The sequence below is a fragment of the Spermophilus citellus genome (assembly GCF_964194105.1).
Source record: "Spermophilus citellus genome assembly, chromosome: 7".
Taxonomy (NCBI): Eukaryota; Metazoa; Chordata; class Mammalia; order Rodentia; family Sciuridae; genus Spermophilus; species Spermophilus citellus.
In genome coordinates this window covers 99,251,617-99,277,878 of record NC_138188.1, presented here as the reverse complement: position 1 = coordinate 99,277,878, position 26,262 = coordinate 99,251,617, and the positions used below count along the sequence as shown (strand labels likewise).

Genomic DNA, 26,262 nt, shown 5'->3' with positions numbered 1-26,262 from the left:
TCAGGAGGCATAGAGTCTTCTTATAAAGATAGACAGGCACAAATGAAAAAATGAGATATTCATATATTGTTAAGTAATAAATTATGTAGTAAATGTGCAGAAAGTTCAGATATAACCCTCACACTTCAGGTAGAAGAATCATTTTCTTCTTTTTCTAAAGAAAATTAAACCTGAGGCCTCTTGCCCCCAAGTTAGTAAAAAATACAGTCAAGTTTCAGGGCTCCCTTTTTCTCCCTAGATTTGTACAAGACTTATGAAACCCTGGCATAGATCATATCCTTTGTCCTTTGGAATAGAAGGCCTTTACTCCTCAGTAAAACAATCTGTCATGTTCAGATCCATACCTTCCATAAAGAAGTCTTCTGCTGTCTCCTGCCAACAGTTGTCACACTGGAACCAACTTAATTATTTTTTTTCAGGAAGACCCAAGCAAAGAAATATTTGAGCATGAATCTGAAGACCTGCATCAAAAGCAGTTTCAGAACAACACAGCAACACAGAATGGAGGGGAGTTCTATGAATTGGGACACTCCATGATAATTTTAGCCAGGAAGTTTTTTTAAGTGGTACTACAGAGTTCTGTTTTTTCACTCACTGAAGTTCAGGCAAAAGTTTTTCCCGAAGTAAAAAAATAATTTCTTACCTAACTAAATTTCATCACTACTTGATGATATTTTCCAAAGGAATGCTATTATTGGGAGTTAGTTGGATCTTTTAGTTAGTTGGATGTTAAAATTTAATTTTTTTCCGAAAAATAAGTATATGATTATGTAGAGACCAAAAGGAGAACAGAATAGTAAGAAGGTAATAGTTTTTTAATATAATCACTTTTAAAATTTCCAATTTATTTTCAAGCAAAATAAAGAACCTAACTTAACTGCACATTTGAATATATACAGCCCTCTTTAAGGGCTATCCAAAGCCAAGTTCAAACTGCATAACTCTGAATTTAAGTAGATCCTTTTGTTCATTTTTGTATCCCACCCACAGATATAGCATCTCTGTATTTTTGTTCTCCAAATTTAGTGAACAAAAGAAAAGGTTACAATAGGGCAGCAACTAAATCTAAAGAAAAATCTTTAGAAGAAAAAAGAAAGAAAGAAACTCCTAAAGGTGTCTCTAAAGGTTTACAATGTAAGAGGATTTAAGGGCATCAAGTCCAATTGCATTGACTTTTATCCTTAGTCTCAGCAGGTCTTTCCTTCTCAAGAAGCCATTTCATTTTAATTCTGGAATGAGTGTGTAGGTATCTTTCAGAATGTTGTCTGGAATCTTCTGTCTATACCTTTGATCACAGAGTTAAAACTTCACAAATTTCCGTATATGAGAATAGATTTTAATGTTTTATTCTACTGGAATCAGATGGTCAAAGTATAGACTTTCATAAAACATGTTGTGATGATTAATTTTAGGGGCCAATTTGACAGGATTAAGGAATATCAAGAAGCCCAGAAAAGTATGTCTTTGGATGTGTCTGTCAGGGTATTTTTAAAAGAGGTAAGCTTATAAGTCTGAGTGAAATAGATAAGGAAGAGCCATCCTCCTTATAATTGGCTCAGGGTCCAAGATAGCAAATGTAGAAGGCAAATTGATAACTCTACCTGGAAGCTGGGAAAAGCTCATCCATCTGTCTTGGACATAAGAACTTCAGGCTGGCTGGAATTTGGACTCCTGGATTTCTTATCAGCCCTTTCACTGTGACTTAACTTTTCTGCCTCCAACTGAGAATCACACTGTAGGCTTTCCTAGTTCTGAGGTCTTCAGATTTGCTCCCAGCCATGCTAATGGCATCCCAGTAAGCCTGGCCTGCAGATTTCTTGTCACAGAACTCAACCGCCATAATTGCATGAGCCAATTCCCTTAATGAGTCCCCTCTCATGCATCTATATGCATTCTCTATTGATTCTGTCTCTCTAGAACCCTGATTAATATAGATTTGGGGACCAGGAATGGTTCCAGAGGAGCAGAATTTTAAAGATGAGTTTCTTTAATTGATTTTGGGGTTTCTAGAATTATCTCTGTAATCTGATTAGATCTAAAAATGCTAAGGACTCTACTTCTAATAATACAGAAAACACCAATAATCCATGGTAGAACTCTTTTTAGAGATAAGAAAGATAAACATATTTGATACTCCTGACTCATCACTATAAGAGACAATGGATTTAGTGACTCTATATATTATAATTTAGAACAGTTAGGGAGAACCAAGAAATATAATAATGCTGATCAATTGCTCTAATTGTCATTGGAAAAAGTAATAAAATACAAAAATGATCAAGGATATGGTTTATTGGCTCCAACTCCATTTAAATGACCTAAGAGTTTCTAAGAGTGTCCCAGCTCAGAATTTCTCTCCTGTAGCCACAAGGCTGAAATTGATGAAAGCCAAAACAAGTTGTCATCATGCAACTGGTTGAATCACAAAAAACATTGAAGTCTCTGCCTTGCCAGGTATTTCCTATTATTAAAGTAAGGACACTGTTTAAGAAAGAATGGGACACTGTAAGTTGAGATGGAAATGTGCTGGAAGACCCTCATAAGGCAGGGGACATTGAGGCCCAAGTTCTAATGAGACTTGTTTGACAGTGAAAATGTGTCCACCCCACGCCAAAAAAAAAAAAAAATCAAACAAATTTGTCTTCTCTTCTTCCTTCCCCCCTGCAGCAGAAGGGGTCTCCTTACCTACCATCCACCACCATTCTGCTGAAATGACATCTCTTCCTGCATATGGTTGCCCCATTCACAGTGGTAATAATCTTCCACCTCTGTGTGAGGGGACTGACTCAGCATTTGTTGTGCTGGGAAAGGGTAATGGCCTCCCCTAAGACAATTCTGATTCTCCTAGGCCACCCCTATTGGTTTCTAGACCTCTCACTAGTCCCAGAAGGTCCATAAAGATGACATGTAAAGTGTGACTCATAAGGAGGTACACTATATTCCAAAAGACTACACGAGTTTTCTAATTTATAAATTCAGAAATCTGGGGAACATTAGTGGGTCTGGATAGTAAAGGTATAGGACAGTGGTGGAAGGGACATAAAGTTGGATTAGCCTGAATTTACTTTTTTCTTTCATAATTGAGATTTTATTGTGTTGAGGATCAGTACACAGACATTTCAATTTGTACATACCAGAATTCTTACATACCAAAAATCTAAAAGTCCCTGGGTTGTGATTCCTTATTAAATAGTTATTCCAGTGACTTTCCAGCTTTGATTTTGAAGGCAAATTTTCCTAAAGAGGATATCAAGTACCAATATGTTCAAATGTCTTTGAATCCCATAAGTCCCACCAATTTACAATTTTAAATCATATACACTACATACCCCAATTTTCAATCTTTCACAATACATTAACAAAATTATTAGGAAAACTGGATTACCACAACCAAACATGTTGCAGAGTGCACACAGTTCTGACAGGGCAACAATCAAGGAGTGGTTTTCCTAGGAAACAATTCTACAAATATGGGAATGGAAGTAATTTAAAATGTTTAAGACATATTAAATGTATGACTGTGACTCCAAATTGCCATTTATGCTTTGTATTATAGAATATAAAATTAATCCCTCACCTGTGTAACATTTAGCTGACACCCTAGACAGTCTAAGCTTCCTATATTCAATATCCCCCTATTTTCTGATTGTACCAAAAACTAAACAATCAGTAAAGGATTTCACTTTAAAAAATAATTTACATTTAAAAATGGAATGAAGTGGGATTCCCTCCTTCCTGTCAGAAAATTAGTGTTTACAACATAGTTGATAAAAATATTCCTTTGGATTACATAAGAAGGGAAACAAGGACCAGTGACATGACATAGTGTACCATTACCCAGAGTTGGCTTCTTTCTCTTCTATTTCATCAGAGGCTGGACTCTGCTGGTTTTCAGTTTCTCTGTTTTCTATGGGTAATTTTTTTTTTTTTTTTTTTTTTTTTAGTTTCTTACTTAACTATGTCAGCTAGTTTTCTCTTTGCTCCCTCTTTCCTTTTGACTGCACTTTCTGTCTGAAGATTAATCCGTTCCCACTGCCTTTTTGACTTTTATTTCACTTTTACAGAAGCAGGCTTAGCCAACAGCCTCACTGATCTCTTCTTGGATCTTTCCTTCACCACCCCTTCAACTGAGCTGATCTTTCTCTTGGCACCTTGGCAACAAATATGGCGTGTGCTGGGTACCTGCAGGCCATTGGTGCGCCAAGAACCTTTGTGAAATGTCTGCCTGACTACCGTAGGCTGAATTTATTGATTTGAGCCCACTGAGCAGCATTTATATATTGCAGCTTGAGGAGTTAAGAAAGGCCTTAAGGTTTGTTTGGTTTGTTGGCTGAAACATGGATCAAAAGAGGACCAATCTGAGTGATTTGGAGATGCCCAATCTTCTTTAGCTTACCATAGAAGAAGGAATTCAAAGGTTGGAACGTTAAAATGGATTTGCCACATAAAACTTACTCCTCCACACTTGTAGCATCTGAAAATATACCTTTCAACAGTGGTTTGCAAAACAAATTTGTGAAGGAAGCCCCACCATTCCTGAAAAGATCTGTGATTGCTCCTCTTCTTAGCCCAGACATTGTAGTGAGAATCACTGCAATGAATAATTGGATTCTGCAGTGGCAGGGCCAAGTGGTTTTACTCTATTGCCAAGGGCAAGGTAGGTGTAGTTACCATAACGGAAAGCAGGGTCAAAGCCACAATCAGAATAACCTGACTCACATAATCTGTCACTTTGGCTACACATAATAGTGTTTCTAGAATTGGATTGGATAGAAAGCCTACCAAATTCTTACTTGATCCATATAAACAGAAAACTCAGGTGAAGTAAACAAAAATCTAACTCAAAACATAAAAACCACTCAATTGATTCCCAAATATGAGCCAGTTCAGAGATCCAGAGCTGGAATGAAGGGTAGGTTGGGTCCCCTTGAAAAAGGACCCCAGTACACTACCAAAAATTTATGTCAAAAATTTAATCTTTTTCCCATCCTTACCCAAAGGAACACATGGTTTTTATTAGGGTAAGTATGCATTGGGAAAAGGGAAATACACAGACCTTTCAGAAACTACTAGACAGTGGTTCTGAACTAACAATGATTCCCAGAGACTCAAAACATCATTGTAGCCCTCCAGTCAGAGTAGAGGCTTATGGAAATCAGGTTATTGGAGTTTTAATTCAGATCTGACTTAAAGTGGGTTCCCAAATCCATCCTGTGGCCACTTCCCCAGTTTGCAAATGCATAATTAGACTAGGTGTTTTTAGTGACTGGCAGAATACCTACATTGGTTCCCTTACCTGCAGAGTGAAGGCTGATATGGTAGGAAAAGACAAATGGAGGTCATTAGAGCTTCCTTTGCCGAGGAAAATAGTAAATCAAAAAAAAAAAAAAAATAGCACATTCCTGGAGGGATTGCAGAGATTAGTGTCACCATCAAAGTCCTGGAAGATGCTGGTATGGTGATTTGCACATCCCCATTCAACTCTCCTGTGTGGCCTATGCAAAAAACAGATAGATCCTGGAGAATAACAGTGGATTATCATAAACTTATCCAGGTGATAACTCCTATTGCAGTTGCGGTATGTGTTTTCATTGCTTGAGCAAATTAACACATCTTCTGGTACTTGGTGTGTAGCTATTGATCTGGAAAATGCTTTATCTCCAAACCAGTCCATAAGGCCCACCAGGAACAGTTTGCTTTCAGCTGGCAAGGCCAGCAATACACCATCACCATCCTATCTAAGAGGTATATCAACTCTTCAGCCCTACATCATAATTTATTTCTCAAGGATCTTGATCACCTTTCCTTTCTAAAAGATATCACACTGTTTCATTGCATTAATGACATTATGCTGATTGGACCTAGTGTGCATGAAATAGCAACTACTCTGGGCTTACTGGAAAAACATCTGTGTGTCAGAGGGTAGAATATAAATCTAAAATTTGGGGTCTTATGCCTCAGTGAAATTCTTAAGGGTCCTATGGTGTAGAGCATGTCGAGATATCCCTTATATAAGGTAAAAGATAAGTTGTTGCATCTGGCACCTCCTATAGCCAAGAAAGAAGCACAGTGCCTAAAAGGCCTTATTTGGATTTTTCCCAGTGAACAGGTCCTGAAGGAACAAATAAGTTAAAGAACAAGGAACCCAAATGCCCATAGTTCCTCCTCCTGCTATACCATCTACTCTCTCCCAACCTGTACATGGCCTCATGGGGAGTACTCTGTGAGGAAAAAAAGACTAGGGCCTCATTTAGAGATGGTTATTCAAAATATGCAGGTACCACTGGAAAATGGACAACTGCAGCACTACTTCCCTTTTCTGGAGCATCCCTGAAGGACAGTCCTGAAGGGAAATCTTTTCACTGGCAGAACTTCAGGCAATGCACCTCATTATGCCCTTTGCTTGAAAGAAGAAATGGCTAGATGTTTGATTATATAGCAGTGTATGACCTGTAGCCAGTAGCTGGATGGTCAAGGACTTGAAAGGAACATGATTGGAAAATTGATGACAAAGAGATTTAGGAAGGAGTTATAGACCTATCTGAGTGTGCAAAGGATATGAAGATACTTGTGTCCCATATGAATGCCCACCAAAGTGTGTTCTCAGAGAAGAGAACTTTAATAATCAGCTTGATAGTATGAATTAATATGGGAATGTAATCAGCCTCCTTCCCTACCCACCCCTGTTATTATCAAAGGGCTCCTAAACAAAGTGGCCATGATGGCAGGAATGGAAGATACATGTGGGATTGGCAACATGGACTTCTACTCTCCAAGACCAATCTGGCTATGGCTACAGCTGTGGTGCCCAGTCTGCACGCAGCAGAGATCAACACTGAGTCCCTGATGTGGCATCATTCCCCAAGTTGATCAGCTAGCAACGTGATGGCAGGTTGAGTACATTGGTGTGCTTCTGTCATGAAAGGGGCAGCATATTACCCTTATTGGAATACACATTCTCGATATAGATTTGCCTTCTGTGCACATGATGCTTTTGCCAAAACTAGTCTCTGGACTCAGAATGCCTTAGCCACCAGCATGGTATTCCCCACAGCATTGCTTCTGACCAAGGAATTCATTTCACAGTAAAAGAAGTATGGCAATGGGCTCATGCTCATGGAATTCAGTGGTCTTGCCATTTTCACCATTATCCTAAATCAATTGGCTTGATAGAATGGTGAAATGGCCTTTCAAAGTTGCAGTAACAGTGCCAGCTAGGTGACAGTACCTTGCAGGACTGGGGCAAGGTTCTCCAGAATGTAGTATGTGCTCTAAATGAACATCCAGTGTATGGTACTGTTTCCACAAGAGCCAGGATTCATGGATCCAGAAATCAAAACTGAAAATGGGAGTGGTATCATCCTAGTGATGGACTAAAAAAATTTTTATTTCTGTTTCAACAACTTTTGCTCTGCTAGCCTAGAAGTCTTAGTTCCAAAAGAAAGAATGCTTCCACAAGAGACACAACAATGATTCCATTGAATTAGAAGTTAAAACTGCCACGTGGCCACTTTGATTTCTTCATGCCTCTGAGTCAACAGGCTAAAAAGGGAATTTGATGTTGATTGGGGTAGTAGATCTAAACAACCAAATGGAAATTGAATTACTACTCCATGATGGAGGTAAACAAAAACATGTCTGAAACAGTGGAGATCTCTTGAACATCTCAGTATTATCATGCCCTATGATTAAGGTCAATGGGAAATTACAACAACTGAGAAAGATTACAAATGGCCCAGATTTCTCAGGAAAGAAGTTTGGAGCCATCCCAAAGAACCATGACCATCTGAGGTATTTGTTTAACACAAAGGCAATATAAAATGGGAAGTAGAAAATACAATAATTATCTTTTAGAACTACATGACCAACTACAGAAATGGGGACTGTAATTGTCATGTGTATATGTATATACATATATGTATATGTACAAGTACATATACATATATACACACATACCTATTTCTTATATATGTATATACACATATTTTATATATATACACATATATATTAAGCAATGTCTTTGTTTTCATTCCTCTCTTTTCTTTATCATATAAGAGATATTTTCTTTATTGTTCATTGTACATTTTAATGTTTAAATCATAGAATATCAAAAGATGAGTAAATATCACCCAGGAATTTTTGCCTCTTCTTCTGGGGAAGGAATTAGGGAATTTTCTGTTGTATCTTGTAAGGCAAAACTATTACCTTGTTATTTTCTTTATTTAGAAATTAAGAACGGTTTGAGGATATGTGTATGAGTATCAAGTTGACAAAGGATGGACTTGTGATAGTTAGTTTTGGATAGCAACTTGACTAGATTAAGGAATCCCTAGAAACTCAGATAGGCATCATTTTCGATTTGTCTGTGAGAAGTGGCAAGCCCATGAGTAGAACAAGTAGGGAAGACTCTGCCTCATTTTGACACATTAAGGGCTCACAGAGGAAAAATACAGAAGGCAAATTGGTATCTCCACCTGGGAGCTGAGAAAGACTCATCTGCCTTGGATATCAGAACTTCAGACTTGCTGGCATTTGGACCCCAAAACTTAATATCAATAGCTCCTTCCTTGTGCCCTTGGGCTTCCAGCCTTGAATTGAGAATGCCACTCTAGGCGTCCCTGGTTCTAAGGCCTTTGTATTTTGAATGACCCTTGCTACTGGAATTTCAGTGTCCCTAACCTACAGATTATCTGTCATAAGACTTATAACATAAGATGCCATAATAGCACAAGCCAATTTCCGTATTAAATCCCCTCTCATGTATCTATATTCACATCCTATTGATTCTCTCTAGATAACCCTAATATACATGTAGCTTGATAATACTTTAAAATGAAGTTATAACTTATATACACAATTGGTTTCATAAAGTTGATGCTGAATAACTAATTGATTAATTGTTTGATTATACCCTCACCTCATAACTAAAGGGATATGGGTTGACTTAAAAGAATATTCAATTATTAATAAATATGGAGGAAATATATTTTATATAACTATAACGAAGAAAACAGTGTACAAGTGAAATAAGGAATTAACCATAGAATAAAACTGAGGAAATATTTATATAGGAAAAAATCAGGAAGTCTATATAGTTGCTAAAATGTAGACTAAATTTTAATTTAGAGTTCCCTAGTAAACAAAGCCAAGAAAGAAATATGATCAATTATGTTATTTGTACGATCCAAAAAGATAAAAGCAGAATGCAGCTTTTCCTGAGCATTGAGTTCTGGTAGAAGTTGACTGATTAATATGTTTTGAATATCAAACGTCCTTATGGATGAATTTCTTTCTTCTTGTTTTTTTTTTTTTGGTTTTTTTTTTTTTTTTTTAGATTTCAGTTCTTCTATATTATTATAGGTCCATTTACACTGAAGTAGTCACAGTAAACATTCCATTAATGAACTGTTGACAATTCAAGCAACCCTAAAAGCAACTTCATCCACAAGATAGTTATATTGCAGTTTTAGACATCTGGCCAGGCATGTCCTCTTCCTTCTTAGATGTGACAGCAGACTTAAGTTGAAATTGGTAAGCCAAAGACCTGCGATAACTGACAGGAAGAGGCTCTAGACTCTCTAGACTCTGCAAGAGTCTCTAGGGCCAACTGTAAAAGTCTTCCCTGGGATTATTTCTTCCTTTGGACCTGAAAATCCCAATAGTAATGTAAATGTATCCTCAGCATTCAGACAAAATATAAAAAGAGAAGAGAAGAAAATGCAGCCAGTGATGGATGTTAAATCTAGATTTGTGAATGGGCCTGAGGGTCATAGGGCAAATGTTTTCCTAGTTCAAATTTTGCCTTCTTGTTCCCCATACTTGAAAGTTAATAAAATTTAAAGGTATAACAACAGAAGGAAATGGAGAGAGGGAGGAAAGAGAGAAGAAAATGAAAGAAAAGAGAGGAAAAGAAAGGAGAGAGAGGGGGAAGGCAAAGGAAGGCAAGGACAGTAAGGGAAAAGAAAGAGTACCTGTTAGTAGTCCTGCAGAGCTCTCAAGTGAATTGGATTTTGCTGGCTGGATTAAAACTGTGTACTGAATTTGTACTTAGGTTTTTTTCCAATTATATGCCACAATATCTAATTTTAATGGTCAAAAAATTTAAAAGGTGTTCCCTTAATTCTTCTGTAGATTTGTGTTAACCATCAAATGGAATCTACTCTGATAAAACCTAGATTCAATCCAAATTTTTCTTTAAATTATTTACCTTATCTTATAAAATAATATCAATTCAAGCAGTGGGAACTATCAGCTTATCAAAAATCCTAATGCATTAGATGGAATCATGAAGGCTGCCATGAGTTTCAGGGCTCTGATTATTGAAAGTAGTAAAGATCAGCTTAGAGATACTTGAATCTCAATCCATGAGTATTAATTTGGGAAGAATGCATACCTTTTTGATATTCTAATGAAAGCTACTAACCTTGTTTCTATGAAAGTGAAAACATGTCCATTCATGAAGACTGTAGATGCTATCCATACCCACCAATTAAATTAAATACCCTTAAATATTTAGTACTCTTTAAAAATGTTTCATAGATGAATTAAAATTCAAGTAATAATAAAGACATACCTAACTACAGTTGTAAAAACATATGTAGAATGCTGTTATAAATAATTTAAAGTTAATAATTTTAATAATAATAATAATAAAATCCCTGGTGATTTCTGAACACTGGGTTTAGGTACCCTGGAAGACAGAGGAGAACCCTCACCAGGAAAGGGCCCAAGCCTCCCCCTTTTGGCCCAAGAATGGATAATTGAAACCCTACAACTCTCCTTCCCACAGACTGATGGCCTTTCTGTGGTCCCACTATAGGAATAAGGTTACCAGGTAGAAGCCAGGTAGGAGAAAGAGGTTTTGCTCTGCCTGCTGCCTTCCTCTTGCACAGCTGATTTCCTTAGTGCTCCCAGCCACCCTCCAAAAATGTGAAAATAGAAGTGAAATAGAAAGAGAGAATGGGAAGGCACAGAGCCCTTTATTCTAGATGGGGAAACTGAGCTAAAACCTCTGTATGTCCTATAGTACAACGGCTCAGAAAGGCCCTTTGGCATTTAGGTGAGGTAGGCATTACTGAATTTCTTTGCAGGAAATTTAAGGAGTAAGGGGTCTGAGTGACCAAAATGCACATCTGCATTCCCCAGAGTCCACTGACTTGTTCCTAGTATGACCAACTTGGCAAGTGGCACCAAGGTAATAGCTTAAGGTCATCATTAATGAACTCATATATGAAAGATCAACCTCAGCATGCTAAAGGTATCAAGACACAATGTTGAGAAGAGTGTGATGTATGAGACTGGGTTGTGAAGGCCTGGCTACCCTAGCCCTATTTCCTGTGCTGCCCTACTTACCTCATCTGAGCCTGGTGCCCCAGATTGAAAGCCCAAGAGTTTTTCGGACCTGCCATTTGACTTAGACCTGTTGACTTGACCGAAATTCCTATTGGTTTTATTTTTGATAGCTAGAGTTTCCTCCCAAGTCATAGAAACTCCAGTTCCCATCCCCCTCTGCAGCACCTTATTCTTGCACTAGTCTCATTTTATATATCCTTTTGCTCTCCTGACTGAGAAAGGACTAGATTTCACACCTAATTAAAAGAGATTGTATTGCCTGCTGTTTCCTTTCTTGTTCATTTCTCTTATGCCCAGGCAGCTTTTTATTCTCATGCTAAGTCCTATCCCTGGACCCCTGCAGTTTAAGGGACTGGCAGGAGCTGAATTCCTACAAAACAGAGAGCCAGGCCCTCTCCCACCTTCACCAGGCAGATTTTCCCTTCAGTACTAACCCCTGCTTCAGCCCCATACATTGTGCTCCCTCTTACAACATAGTCACTTAGAATACATCAACACATTCAGCATGTTTCTAGTGAATGCCATCACAGGCTGACTTCATGTTTTTTACTCTGGTGAAAGGAGTAGGTTATTATTTTAAAACACAGGGAACAATTTCTCTTTTATCACTTTGCATCATTTTCACGTTTATACTATGGTGGGTTTTTCCAAGATTTTCTTTCTTTAAGGTGGGGAGGCATCCTCAAATACACAAAATGTATGTAAAGTTGTGTAGCTTTATAGAGTTGACAGGGTTTGGGTTTTGGGGGAGGGGAGTGGTTGTTTTATGTGTGTGTGTGTGTGTGTGTGTGTGTGTGTGTGTGTTTTGAATAGCCCAAATGCCTATTCAGTGCCAATCTAGGAAAGAATAGAGTTAGCATTTTCACACCATTCCTTCCTATACAGACCTTGAATAACCATCTAATCAAGATGTGTTTTCAATGGGGACAAATCTTCTACAGTAGAGTATTTCAGATTTATTCCATTGGAATCTATACATTAATGCCCATTGGCTGAAAAGGACATGTTCACAAAAGCCTGGACTTTGCCTTGCTGTGGCAGAAACTTTTTCCCACTGTATTAGTGTTAAAAATGAAAGAAAGCCTGGGAAAGGAGTTGCTTCCACATTGTGTGCTGGAGAAATGAGGTGCGCTTGAATGGAGAGGCAGAGTCCCTCCCTCACATCTGTACCCATATCAGCAAAAAGCGATTCAGCCTTTCATGGCTGCTCATCACAGTGTGGGGCCAGAATACTTAGGAAGATGTTTAAGAATTATGTCTGAAAAAATCCACCTAGGCTTATCAGATCAGCATGTATATGTGTATAAGTTTACATTTCTGTAGTTTTTAATGAAGTTGGTGACAACATTACTGCAGTAATCATAACTCAGAATATTTAGCAGATAACTTGATTGTTTAGATTTACTTGACTTGCAATCCGATTTAGTCAAACAAGCAGTTTGAATTTTTCTCATGGAATGTGTGTATATGTGTGTGTGTGTATCTGTGTGATACAACAGCTTTTGATGTTGACCATTTCTTGTCTCTAAAGCAATATCCATAACTTTCAATGTATTTTTTTATCCTACTGAGATAAGGACGGCTCTAAATCTAAATGTCAATTCAAGTTCCATTACTCAGAATCCAGTATATGCAGTGAAAAGAGCATCAAGAGGAATGGATTCTAATCCCAACCCTCTCACTTATTAGTTATGTAAAACTATGGGCAAGTCACTTACACATTTTGAGAACCCAACTTCATCTTATAGCAAATAGGAATAATAAGACATATCCTGAAAACATAACAGAAGTAAATAAGATGTTACATATCAGAGAGTTTGTACACCAAAATATTACATGGCACTCATTGTTAAAATAATTGTGATAAAGACACTTCCCAGAATTATCTGAAAGAAGACATCTCAGTCATATATGACATCTCAACATCTCCAGTGTTATGCTATGATTTAAAGAATGTTCTCACCTGTTTAGATAAATCTGTTTTACCCTGCAATCCCAGCTCCTTAGGAGGCTGAGGCAAGTTCAAGGCCAGCCTTAACAATTTAGCAAGATTCTGTGCTGAAATACACTAAAATGAATGGAGCTCTGTAGTAGTGCACCCTTGGTATCACCAAAAAAAAAAAAAAAAAAAAAAAATTAATAAGCCCATTTTACTCAGAGGTGATGATTTTACTACCTACTATTTTAAATGAAAGAAAGACCTTAGTGATAGTAAAATTATATATAGAAAACTCTACATTTTAGTATCAGGATGGGTTGTTTTATTTCTTGCATTGTTCCAAGAATGAGGAATCTGAAGAATGAGTTGGAGAGAGGAATTCTTGAGAGCCATCTGAGAGGTGGTATAGAAGAATAGGAAAGCCATTAATGTGGATCTAAATGTTATCATCATTATCCCTCATTTTCACAACCTGAAAATACAGGGGCAACAATGGATCAGGCTTACCATGGCCTCCACATTGCTGACTATTGTCTTCCTCAGGTAGCTGTTTTAATAGTTCCCTGGAGCATATGCATAGGGTACTCCGTTACCTAGGGCAAATGTATATCCCACCCATAGTTTACTCTTGCTGTTCTGGCCTAATTACTCTAATGTTTCCCTTCACTCTAAAAGTGCCCAGTGTAAATGTGATCACCTGGTATAATCCCGTCTTCCAGATCAGCATACCCAATTTTTACTTTTTTAACATTCCCTTTACATTAAGCCTCAGAAAACCACCCATATTCTACATAACTATCTTAGAGAGTGCTCAGACAGGTTCTCAGAGATAACAATGCTCCTTTAGCTAGCAGATTACTTTCTATAATCATCCATCGTACAGAAAACATGGTGGCAGCTGTTCAGTAGACATTGTAGACTGGGTTGAATTTTCACTTACGTGTTGTGGGCTATAGTATATGACATACAAACTAATAGGAAGGGGATTTATTTCTAAACTATGAATACTGGTATGTCTAGGAATAAAGGAAGTTTGAGAAATTGGCAGAAACAGAAACTTTCCTGAAGGACCTAGGCTTAGACTTGTCTAAAATGAAAGTAGAGTGTTCCCTGAGAACAAGTCTTCCATTTGCCTCTCAGTTCTTCCTTGCTGAAGTCATAGAAATAGCAGTCAAAAGATGCATCCCATTATTCAACTCACAATCTCAGCTGAAGCTCTGGACCAAGATGGATTCAATATCCAATATCTAGGGCACTGAGGCAGGACCTGGGAAAGAGCTCCAGGCCTTGTTCCTTTAGGCTTCTATGTACAGTCTGCTCATCTCTCTGCCTGTGTCTGCAAGAAGGGTGATTCTAGCATTTCTCGCCTGAGACATAGGTTTTAGGAAAACCATTAAGTTAGATCTGACACATGCCCTGTTTTGTGTCTGCCTTGCTGTACTGCAGGTGACATCAGTTGCAAGGGGATGACCGAGCGCATTCACAGCATCAACCTTCACAACTTCAGCAATTCCGTGCTCGAGACCCTCAACGAGCAGCGCAACCGTGGCCACTTCTGTGACGTGACGGTGCGCATCCACGGGAGCATGCTGCGGGCACACCGCTGCGTGCTGGCAGCCGGCAGCCCCTTCTTCCAGGACAAGCTGCTACTGGGCTACAGCGACATTGAGATCCCTTCAGTAGTGTCAGTGCAGTCAGTGCAAAAGCTCATTGACTTCATGTACAGCGGCGTGCTGAGAGTCTCGCAGTCAGAAGCTCTGCAGATCCTCACAGCGGCCAGCATCCTACAGATCAAAACAGTCATAGATGAGTGCACACGCATCGTGTCACAGAATGTGGGCGATGTGTTCCCAGGCATCCAGGACTCCGGCCAAGACACGCCACGGGGCACTCCTGAGTCAGGCACATCAGGCCAGAGCAGTGACACGGAATCAGGCTACCTGCAGAGCCACCCACAGCACAGTGTGGACAGAATCTACTCCGCACTCTATGCCTGCTCTATGCAGAATGGCAGCGGCGAGCGCTCCTTCTACAGCGGTGCAGTGGTCAGCCATCATGAGACAGCGCTGGGCCTGCCCCGCGACCACCACATGGAAGACCCCAGCTGGATCACACGCATCCATGAGCGCTCACAGCAGATGGAGCGCTACCTGTCCACCACCCCTGAGACCACGCACTGCCGCAAGCAACCCCGGCCTGTGCGCATCCAGACACTGGTGGGCAACATCCACATCAAGCAGGAGATGGAGGACGATTATGACTACTATGGGCAGCAAAGGGTGCAGATCCTGGAGCGCAATGAATCCGAGGAGTGCACAGAAGACACGGACCAGGCTGAGGGTACCGAGAGTGAACCCAAAGGAGAAAGCTTCGACTCTGGTGTCAGCTCCTCCATAGGCACCGAACCAGACTCAGTGGAACAGCAGTTTGGGCCAGGGGCGGCCCGGGATGGCCAGGCAGAGCCCACCCAACCCGAGCAGGTAGCGGAAACCCCGGCTGATGGCGGCCCACAGCCAAACCAGCTAGAAACAGGTGCCTCCTCTCCAGAGAGAAGCAATGAGGTGGAGATGGACAACAGGGTCATCACTGTCAGCAACAGCTCAGAGAAAAGTGTCCTGCAACAGCCTTCAGTCAATACGTCCATCGGGCAGCCATTGCCAAGTACCCAGCTCTACTTACGCCAGACAGAAACCCTCACCAGCAACCTGAGGATGCCTCTGACCTTGACCAGCAACACACAGGTCATTGGCACAGCGGGCAACACCTATCTGCCGGCCCTCTTCACTACCCAGCCTGCAGGCAGTGGCCCTAAGCCTTTCCTCTTCAGCCTGCCACAGCCCCTGGCAGGCCAGCAGACCCAGTTTGTGACAGTGTCCCAACCTGGTCTGTCAACCTTTACTGCACAGCTGCCAGCGCCACAGCCCCTGGCCTCATCTGCAGGCCACAGCACAGCCAGTGGGCAAGGCGAAAAAAAGCCTTATGAGTGCACTCTCTGCAACAAGACTTTCACCGCCAAACAGAATTACGTCAAGCACATGTTCGTACACACAGGTGAGTGCTGGTTGCCTGGAGGCCTGGCAACAGGGGGGCTGAGGGAGCTGTGGGAATGGAAGGACAGGACAGGAGGTGGAAGGGAAGGTTTGAAGTCATCTTTCAGATTTTAAAGAAACTCCACCACAAGCCCATTCTAGAAGCCCTAGCTGTGCCCAATCATAGAAATGAAGTACTCTACCACTGAAAGACAGAAACTCTAGGTATAGTAGGGATGTCCTAGTGATGTGCAGCCTGCAGAAGAGAAGAATCAAGACATAATATAGACCATAGTCAAGTATTTAAGTTTCAGAGGCAGCATAATACAGTAGTTAAGAACTTGAGCTCTGAGGCCAGAACACTTGGATTCAGGCTTAGCCACCAATAAAAGGTGACAACTTTGGAAAAATAACTTTTCTATTCTAAAGTTTCCTTGTCTATAAAATGAGAATAATATCAATACACCTTCCTTATAGTGCTTCTTTTTTAGGATTATGTTAATTAGTATATATAAAATTCTTAGAAAAACTCCTAGCACAAAATATGCACTATATAAACTGGCATTATTATTATATAGCATTATTAAGATGGCTCAAAGGAGGCAGACATTAAGTTTATTCTCTTCAGCTCTAAAAAATAGAACTGGGCCCATGATTGAAAGCTCCAAGGAGTCTTTCAACTAACTAGAAAAAGAAATATAGTTATCCCTAACATGGGACAGACTGCCTCCGAAGGAACTCGTTCCTGTAGTGAGAGTTATTTAAGGACAGAATGGATGATCATTTCACAGGGATGCTGTAGAGAGGATTCAGTCATTAAGATGGGCAGGATAGGTGTTTCTCTGGATTCTATGACTCCAGAGCAAAGCTCTCCTGACATCTCCACTGGTACTTTTTCCTAGCTCCACAATGGGACAGACATAGAAGTGGGAACTCCATGGATATGCTTCCATATAAGTGACCAACTATATGACTAAGATTTCACATAGACTCTCTTATACCTAAAAATACCTTCCGCAGTGATCATCATCATATTTGAAATTGTAATGAGAGTCTTCTGATAACTTCTGGTGCCAGAATAGCTCTACTAAAAAACAAATAATTTGCCAGAGGAAAAATTACAAACTTGAATTCTAATCCACGGGAAAAAATTTAGTTTCTCAAAGCAGCCTTATTTCTCAGGTGAGGCTAGAAGTGATCTGAGAGATAAGGCATAAAACATACATACTTAAATTGAGGACTAGAAAAGAAGGGAAGCAATAGACATAGAGATAAGATAGCAGTATGGAAGTAAATAACTGAAAGAGCAAATTACTATTGAACTTTGAGGATGAACTTTGTCTTCTTTGCAGTTCAGAGTAAGTCAGAACATTATGTAAATCAATGTATGCATCCAAATGCAAATCAGTTATACTTAAAGATTTCTATTTTCACACCTCCAGATAAACACAATGACTCACTTCTGAATTCAGGAAGTGGTAAGTCACTGTGTTTACTGAGGGTAAATATGAATGCAATAAAAACCTGAGATCAATCAAGAGAAATTAATCAAGTAGCAATATATGGCAAAATACTCTCAAATAGCTTATAACCTCTATCTCTAAACAGCCATCTTATAAGCCAACCAAATAAAGGATTAATAGGAAAAAAGGGACTATTTGTGGATGTAGCTTCATAACCAAAGTTGACTTTTCCCGTCTTCGATCACTAAACATATCTACTTTCCCCTTTGATGCATCTCTTTCACTAGACCTATCAGATATTAAATTCATGCATTCTATTAGATGACACAGTAGAACAAAGCTTTAAATTAACATAAAATCTTCAGTGCACTGCCAAAAATTATCTTTTTGATATATATGTCTCCAAAGGATTCTGTGGTAAACCCAAATAACTAGGTTTGCCCACAAGAAAACCAGCAATGGACTGGTACACTTAAGACTTCATAGATGCAAAAGTTATAGGTAAAGTTATTTTATAAATCTTCATTATGCTCACAGTGTGGTCTTCAGAATGGTAATAAATTACTGAGATCCTCAGTAATTTCTGCAGGTATTTGCATTAGTGTGCATAGTGTGGCCACATCTGTAAATGACTAGTCACATAAATAAATCAATTAGGTGCCTCAGTATTTAAAAGAAGCACATTCCCTTTCATGCTACAATTATTTGGCAATGACAATTTGGAATGGCCATCAGTATTCAAAACTTTTGTCTAAAAAAGTCTCTAAAGTAACAAGGTTTAAGAACAATTGGCCTAGATCCTTCTTTTCAAAAGAAAAGACCACCTGAGCTTGTGGAGGCAATTCAAGACTTTGGTTCGCTGTGGCCCACACTTCTGAACAGATCTTTTCACTTTCTTGGGAAAACATAAAAAAAAAAAAAAAAAAAAAAAGGACAGCCTCCTATCTTTACAGGAGCCCAGGGAAAGGGATTTAAAAAAAAAAAAAAAGTCTAGATGTTGGTATAAGAAGATTCTAGAGTACTTAGGATACTTGGAAGAGCAGAAATAGACTTGATGTTTTTACTCATAGGCTAACCAAAAAAAAAAAAAAAAAAAAAAAAAAAAAATCCTACCAAGAAAGAGTAGCTTGGCAGAACTGAAAGGAAATAAATTTGGGTTTTCTTCATCATAGCTACTATGCAAACAAATAGGCTATAGTAACTGGCTTTGCATTTTATTAAGTCTGAAGTTTAAGGTAGATGATACTTGCTTTCAAAAACTGCAGAGAATCATTATGAGATCTGTATTCCAATCAAATTCTGTATAGATCTATGTTAATGATCCACATGTTCATGAAAGGAAATGTAGGAGACCAATAAATAGTTCATCATTTTGACTTTGAGGTATGCTTGACAAAGCCCTAGTTAGGAAGCATATTCCATAATTATTGTAACACTAAAAACTTAAGGCAAGTACATGAATGAAAGATGACTGTACTGGAATTAGAGAATATGGGTCCTCTAAATGGCAGTGTGGCCTTAACCAAGTAACTCGATTCCATTACCCTCAGTTTCTGTGAGTTCAAAATGAAAATAAGTTTCTACTTTTTGAGTAGCTGAAAGTTTTGATACATGTGAGAACTTTCATAAAAGCATTTTGAAAAGTCATTGTCATTATTACTTTAACCCCCCTCACCCAGGAGACATTGAATTTCTCTGTTCTGATTCTCATTTCTGAGTAATACATGTTAAGTACATGTCCTTTCTCTATGAGATTCACATACCTAAGTAATGTGACATTCCTTGGGTTTCTCTTGAACTTCATAATGAGAATGTTTTTCATTCCTTAACAATTTTTATAAGAGTGAAAAGAAATAACATCACCTAATCACTCTTTAGCCACTGCCCAACAAAACATGGTAAGACATTACTTTTAGGAGTTTTCATGGTCCCTTACTGCAGCTTCTTAAGAGTTAAGAAAAAATGATACCAAAAGTTTAAGACATGTCTGAAAGCAAGAGAATCTGAGAAAAATAAAACACAAACCATCCTGTTGTGGAACAAAGTAGGGCTCTCCCACATGTCTCCACCATCAAGAAACAAACAAAGGTCAAAATAAAAGAATACAAGTGAAATATTAGATATTTATAGCAGGGTTTCAGCATGGTTATGGAAGGCACACAATAGGATAATTCAAAAATCACCCTCCAGCAGTGTGATCTCCATTCCAGCAGCATCAGAGTCTCTCCCAACTACTCTCCACCCTCCATGCCTCCCCAATCAGAGTTTCTGATGGATCCCAGCAATCTGCACTGTAACAAGCCCCGATTCCTGCTGAAGTTGAGAATCATTCCTATGGAGGACTGAGCCTGGGTGATTAGGATAGCATTAGGTTGCTTCTATTACATAACATTATTCTTTAAAATTCAACTAAGAAGAATCTGTGTGCATAGAAAAGTAAATCTCTCAAATATGAGCAGTGAGCTAGGTCTTCCAAACTGCATAGATGTCATGGCAAATATAACCCTCTAGTATTTAGAAGTACTGACCTGTTTTATCATTATGTGGGCATTGTTGAACATTCTCATTAGAATGTAAACTCTGTGAGAGCCGAAAGACATACACACATTATATATACACACACACAATATACATATATATGTAAATAATACCTTACAAATAAAAGATATTTAATAGTACTTAGTCAATGGATGAATCAAACCCTTCTCTAATGATGTCTAACCACTTCCAAAAGTATTAGTGGTCTATTTCCACAGAGTTGTTTGTTTATTTTAAGATGTACCTCCACAGAAATAGTGCAGAAAATACCTTGCAGATTTATATATTAAATACTTTTTCCAAGGGTCTAGATACATTTCAGATATCATATTCCATTTATTCTTACCTTGCTTTAGGTAATAAAATAGCACATGTAATAATCAGAATAACCAGTATGGCATCTGGGTTATTTATTAACCTCTGGATATAGAATTGCTAGACTTTAAAAAAAATAGGACAACTAATTAAAGAAGAATTTCAGATAAACAAGAAGTAGATTATTAGAATATGTCCCTTGCAAAATTTGTGATGTACTTATATTAAAAATTATTTGCAATTTATCTGAAATAAATATTTAACAAGGTGTCATATATTTTAGCTGGCAACCCTTTGCAGGTGGAACTTTCTTTTAAGATCCAAACTTTGGACTTTCTGCTATAAATATCTATAAATGAATATGGGCTAGCATATGTAGTTGCCTAGCAAATGTTTGTTGAGTGAGTATGTAAATGACTATTTAAAAATGTGGGCATGCTTTCCAGGAGAACTTAATTCAAGCGACTTATACATAAATGCATTCTTTTCTCAGAAAGACTTTTAGACTTCTTAATTTTGCTTTTTCTTTCTTTAAAATTAACTACAGAATATATTGTACAGATATCTGTTCCCACTGCCCCCCCCGCAACAAAAGATAGATATTTTTGCTTTTTCTAAATCATATTATTAATAGTTTTTAGTCCACTGATACCCTCTGCACATAACATAATTTTGCTTGTTGCTTTGAGAAGCTTGGCTATTTCAGTCATGAATTCAATGTAAATAGGTAAAGTTATAGGAGTAGCAAAACAGTATTTGCAGGGGGATAATAATAGGGATGCCAAGACAATAATAATCCTTATATAGAACGTGCACTATTAGTTTTATCAAACCATTGGGGCTAAAGGAGTGAGATTAAATTTTGGAGTAAGAAAGCCTTGTTTCTACCATTTTCTGAGCAAGAGACATTAGACAAAAATCTAGGTTCAACCTGAACCTCAGTTTTTCATATCTTAAATAGTACATATTTTATATGGTTGCTCTTAGAATTAAGTAATTTTTGTGAAAGCACTTAAGTATAAATAGTGTAAAGTTATCAAAGCCATTTAGGAACATATATATGTTATGTCACAACAACATGATATATTTTGCAACATAAACTAGAAAGCAAGAAATTATTAACAGGGAGAAGGAGATAATCTGTGGGGCTAGCATCTTACTCTCTGCTATGGTTTATTTGTCAGGGGATTTTCAGGATGTCACTGCTACTCTAATTGGAGCTACCACTTTCTGGGGATGTTAAAATCTACCCTATGCATAAAGTTGTAAAAGAGGTCAGGTGATGTGGATGAAGTTCCATGAGATCTTTAAACATCTGCTTACCACCAAAATATTTTAGCTATCACTGAAGCCACAGATGTTTTATGAATGCAGTGTGTCCCCAGTAGGCAATCCCCCTTAGACAGTCTCACCAATAACAGGCCAGAAGAGCTGGCAGGCAATCATATTATCTGTATCTCAGGAGTGTGGGCCCTCTTCTGACCAGAATTCTCTGGGTGGAGAGCAAACTCAGTGAAAGCTGCATATAATTCCACTGGGGTAGACTTCTTTTGTTGATGCTGAGCCTTTCTCATTCTCTGGTCCAGTATTGATTTTCCCCATTCAGAGGACCTGCACTTTCTAGAACACCCCTACTCTCCCCTTTCTCTTCCTCTTCCTTCCTTGCTCCCTGCTACCTCATCAAGCACCCTGTCTTGGTTTTCTGACCCCTCATTGTGCTCATCTGAAGAGGAGAGCATTGTGCTACAACAGAGGAGAGGCAGAGAGAGTGGGAGAGGCAGGTAGAAACAATATTTCTAAAAATATCCTGATAATAGCCTTTGCTGTCCCTTTTACAGCCCAGGAGAAACCTGGAAAGAATGAGAAAGAATCAGTAGAATAAGTGACTTCTTGGTGAGCCTCCAATAGGATGTCTTGGCCCATCAGGATGGCTTTACTAGGACTTTGTGAGCTTTGGGCAGAGCCTTCTACAACTACTAACCTAAGTAGTGTCTTTCTTTTCCCTCTTTGTTTTTTTCTCCCCACTTGTCAGTTATAGTCAAGTAAGTAAGTATCAGAGCTGGTCCATGAGGAGTTGTAGAGCAGGTATTGAAAAATGGAAAAAAATATAAACTCTCACCACTCTCTCATCCTTAAAAAGGCAGTGAAGGACACAGCCTCTGCTCTCAATTTCTTCACCTGCTGTTTAATTTGTCTGCCTCCACTGTTCGGTTCACTGCTTGCTAGAGAATTCTGTCTATGTTATTTGCTAACATTTTATTCATGGTACCTCTTCTTTTTCCTAATGACTTGCATTATTGATTATCAGAAATGATTTTTTAAATTCTGGATTGGATTCCTATGTCATGCAAGTCATTTCTCAGTTGGTTTCACTTATCCTCAGTTTCTTTGTGCAGAATGGAACAGCTTACTTTTTCTAAAAATGCTGCATACTCTGTGCTAAAGTGCTTTATCTCTTTAATTTTCAAAACAACTTCTCAAGGCAGGTACTTTCTGCATTATTCTCAAGTTATAGATAAGGAAACCAAGGATTAAAGAGGGTAAATAACATGCCCAAGTCACCCAGCCAGGGAAATGGATTTCATATCTGGATTGTGCATCTGTATAGGTCCTAAATGGATCTTTTAAAAGTGAAGGGGCTCGAATGAGCTTGCCTTTCGTGTTATAATTCAAAAGTATCCACTTTGTACCTTGTGTCCCTTTCTACAAACCATACTTGCCATTTTTGATAATAGGCTCAAACCTGGAAAGCCATCTACTACCATTTGTCTTCACTTTTCATTTCTTCATTTGGAAAGCAACAGTCAGCAGGCCACATCCATTTCGTGTATAGTGTCTAAAGCCCTCTAGGGACTGTATTATCACATACAGAAAAATATTGAGACTGAAAAATATTTACATTCCTGTTGAGTGATATTGTCTCAAATCTATATATTTGGAAAAGGAAATTATGGGCACCTGACTAATCTGAAAACACACTCCATTTAGTAAGACAGTTCCTGAAATGCCTATGCTCACCATCACACAGCACCTAGTAATTATAGAGAGCACCTTCCTTTAGGGAGCTCCCAAGTGCTTTGCAAACATTTTTCCTCATTAACTAGCATACCGTTTTTTTCTGTGCAGGGAAGGGAACAAAATACTTTGTCCTATTTAAAATATGGGGCTGCAAATGCATTGAGGGATTAAACAGGTTGCCCTCAGGTCATTTAATGACAAGGCCAGAACTGGATTCTTCCAGGGGTTGTGGGCCACTCTAAGCAGAAGACCAGGAAATCGGCAAAGGGCCATGCAAGTGCTTGGTCCAACTCTTCACTTACAGAAGGCAAAACAAAACCAGAGAGATGAAAACACTTAAGAAGCTCAGGGTCCTGTGGATAATTAATGGCAGAACTGATATTACAAGCATACAAACAGCATACACATATATGCTATAGAGGGAAGATGACAACTGTGAAGAATCAATTTATAGTCAGATTAGAAGGGTGTGAAAGTAAAAAGCTTTCACCAGTGACCTTGCCTAGAGGCAAAGTACACAGTTAGAAGGTGAAAGTTTCAAATAGCAAGAGCGTTTTAACACAGACAAAGTTTCAGCTTCCTAGCAGCCAAAATACCATCTGGAACTTAAGGCACGCTTCCCATTAAAGGTGACAGGTGGACATGTTTTAAAAGATAGTTGGCCAGCCTATCATAGCTGCTATAAATTGTACTGAAAGCACTGAAAGCAAAGACCAGCTGAGTTCCAAGCATGTTTACAGCTGACAGAAATGTTTCAACTAAAAATAACATTCATGACTATCTCTTTTAGGGAATCTCTCATTTCAAAAAAAATTTACCAACGTAAACACTATGCATAGACTGAGCTCTTTAGCAAACTGAGATTATTAGCAATGAGCCTTCCCTAACTTCTCCTATTTTTGTCTAAAATTCTTCTCTTCTAACCCTGAGATCCTATGCATCATATTTATCCCATCAGTGTGCATCAAAACAAATATTTTTGTTTGAAAACACAACAATGATAACAACAACAACAAACTGTCCAATGAGAGAAAGTTTCACAAAATGGATCATGAACATAAAGCACCAAACACCAAACCTAATACATAGTAAGCACTCAGTATATGGTGATTGTATTTATTGCAGTTATTATCACAACATGTCAAACCTCCTGTCTTGTTTAATGGAGAAAACAGAAACACAGTCAAGACATATATTATAAATGGAAGTTAACTCAAATTTAAAAGTAAATTCCTTGTCCTGCTACATAGTTTAGTTGTAAAAATATTACCTTAGTGAGTTTCAGGCTTTGGGCCTTAGACTGGGTCATGGAAGAGTATGTAGAAGGAACTTTCTGCTCTGAGATAGGTGCCCACATTGATAATCGGAAATGAGATGGGAGAGATAGATGGAACACCTTAGTGCAGTTTATCTTACCTGTTAAGAGCAGAGAACAAGAGTTGAGAATAGTCAAACAAAAACAAGTCTTTAAGTAATGATCCAAGGAGATGTTACAGACCCATGGACTTTACTTATAGAAGAATACCTCATGTCATCATTCAGTGACTGAGTATTCTTACACACCTTATTTTTAACTAGCTTGATCATTTGGTTTCTAAGCCAATGACAAACCAAGGCAGTAAACACAGGAGGAAAAGAGCCTCTGCCAATAGGCTCAGAAAAAAGAAAGAGACAGAAAAAACTATTTTAGAAATTGACCTAAGAGTTCAAAAAGCATATGGAACCATTTAATGGGGAAGGAGGTGGCCTTGTAATAAGAATACCATGCAAGTATTCCCACACCGCCCTTGGTGGTCTGCAAAGTGATTTCATATGTATTTTATGTCAACACCAGCACAATGAGGTAAGTAAAACTGTATACCTCGGAGGCATATAGTGATTTGTCAAGTGGCATACAGTGTGTTGGTGCCTAGACTTGAACAGGGCCATTTGACTCTAAGATCATGGTGTTCTCCAGCACCCCCTCAACTTCCACCCCTGGCAAAGCCAATCTCTGCTCAGTATAGTCAGTGCAGAAGAGCCAGTTAACTCTTTAGTTACATCTTAGGAACATTTCTACCTTAAAAGAGGTAAAAGAGAAAGCCTAACTCTTCAGAACGACATATTCCTATATTGGCAAATCTTTTCCAGACTTACATTTGTCATAGGAACATTTACTAGGCAAAACAGTGGAGGGGGGAGAGGGGGAATCTTTCCCAAAAGATCCAAACTATATGATCAATATTTCTAATTCCCAGAGATTCTAGAGCCCCCTGTTCCAAGAATCTTTCTCTTATTTCTTATATTTGTTTGATAATGTTAAAGGGTAAACAGTTAAATCCCTAATGATGACACTGAAAATGAGCCCTTATTAAGCAGCCCTCCCTCTTCGCCACAGAATGAATGACTTTGAAGACTTTTAGTGGGGAGTATCTTGTAGCTTTCCAAGACAGCTGGTTTTTGGCATGGGGACATGGAAAATTTATTTGGTGATCTGGCATCCTTTAGCACAAGATTTCTCTGAACAGGAAAGCCCAAGAAGGCCTGGATCTTTCCAGTCAAGGATGACTCATTCGACAATCAGATTTTATTTTTTATAATTGTTTTATTTTTTCTTTTTTGTTGTCTT

At 38.6% G+C, this 26,262-nt stretch overlaps 1 protein-coding gene across 6 annotated transcripts in view; it reads left to right on the top strand.

Annotated features, from left to right (window-relative positions):
• Positions 1 to 26,262, top strand: part of ZBTB20 (zinc finger and BTB domain containing 20) — a gene marked incomplete at its 5' end in the record, with an annotated part of 843,452 nt that overhangs the window by 800,469 nt on the left and 16,721 nt on the right. For 5 of the 6 annotated variants that reach the window (XM_081300928.1, XM_081300926.1, XM_081300925.1 and 2 more), the window contains one exon: positions 14,738 to 16,342. In XM_081300928.1, coding sequence (XP_081157054.1) covers positions 14,758 to 16,342 — 1,585 coding nt within the window. Of the gene's footprint in view, positions 1 to 14,737; positions 16,343 to 17,762; positions 17,864 to 26,262 lie in introns of those variants that run through there. The other variant, XM_081300930.1, reaches the window with a different exon arrangement.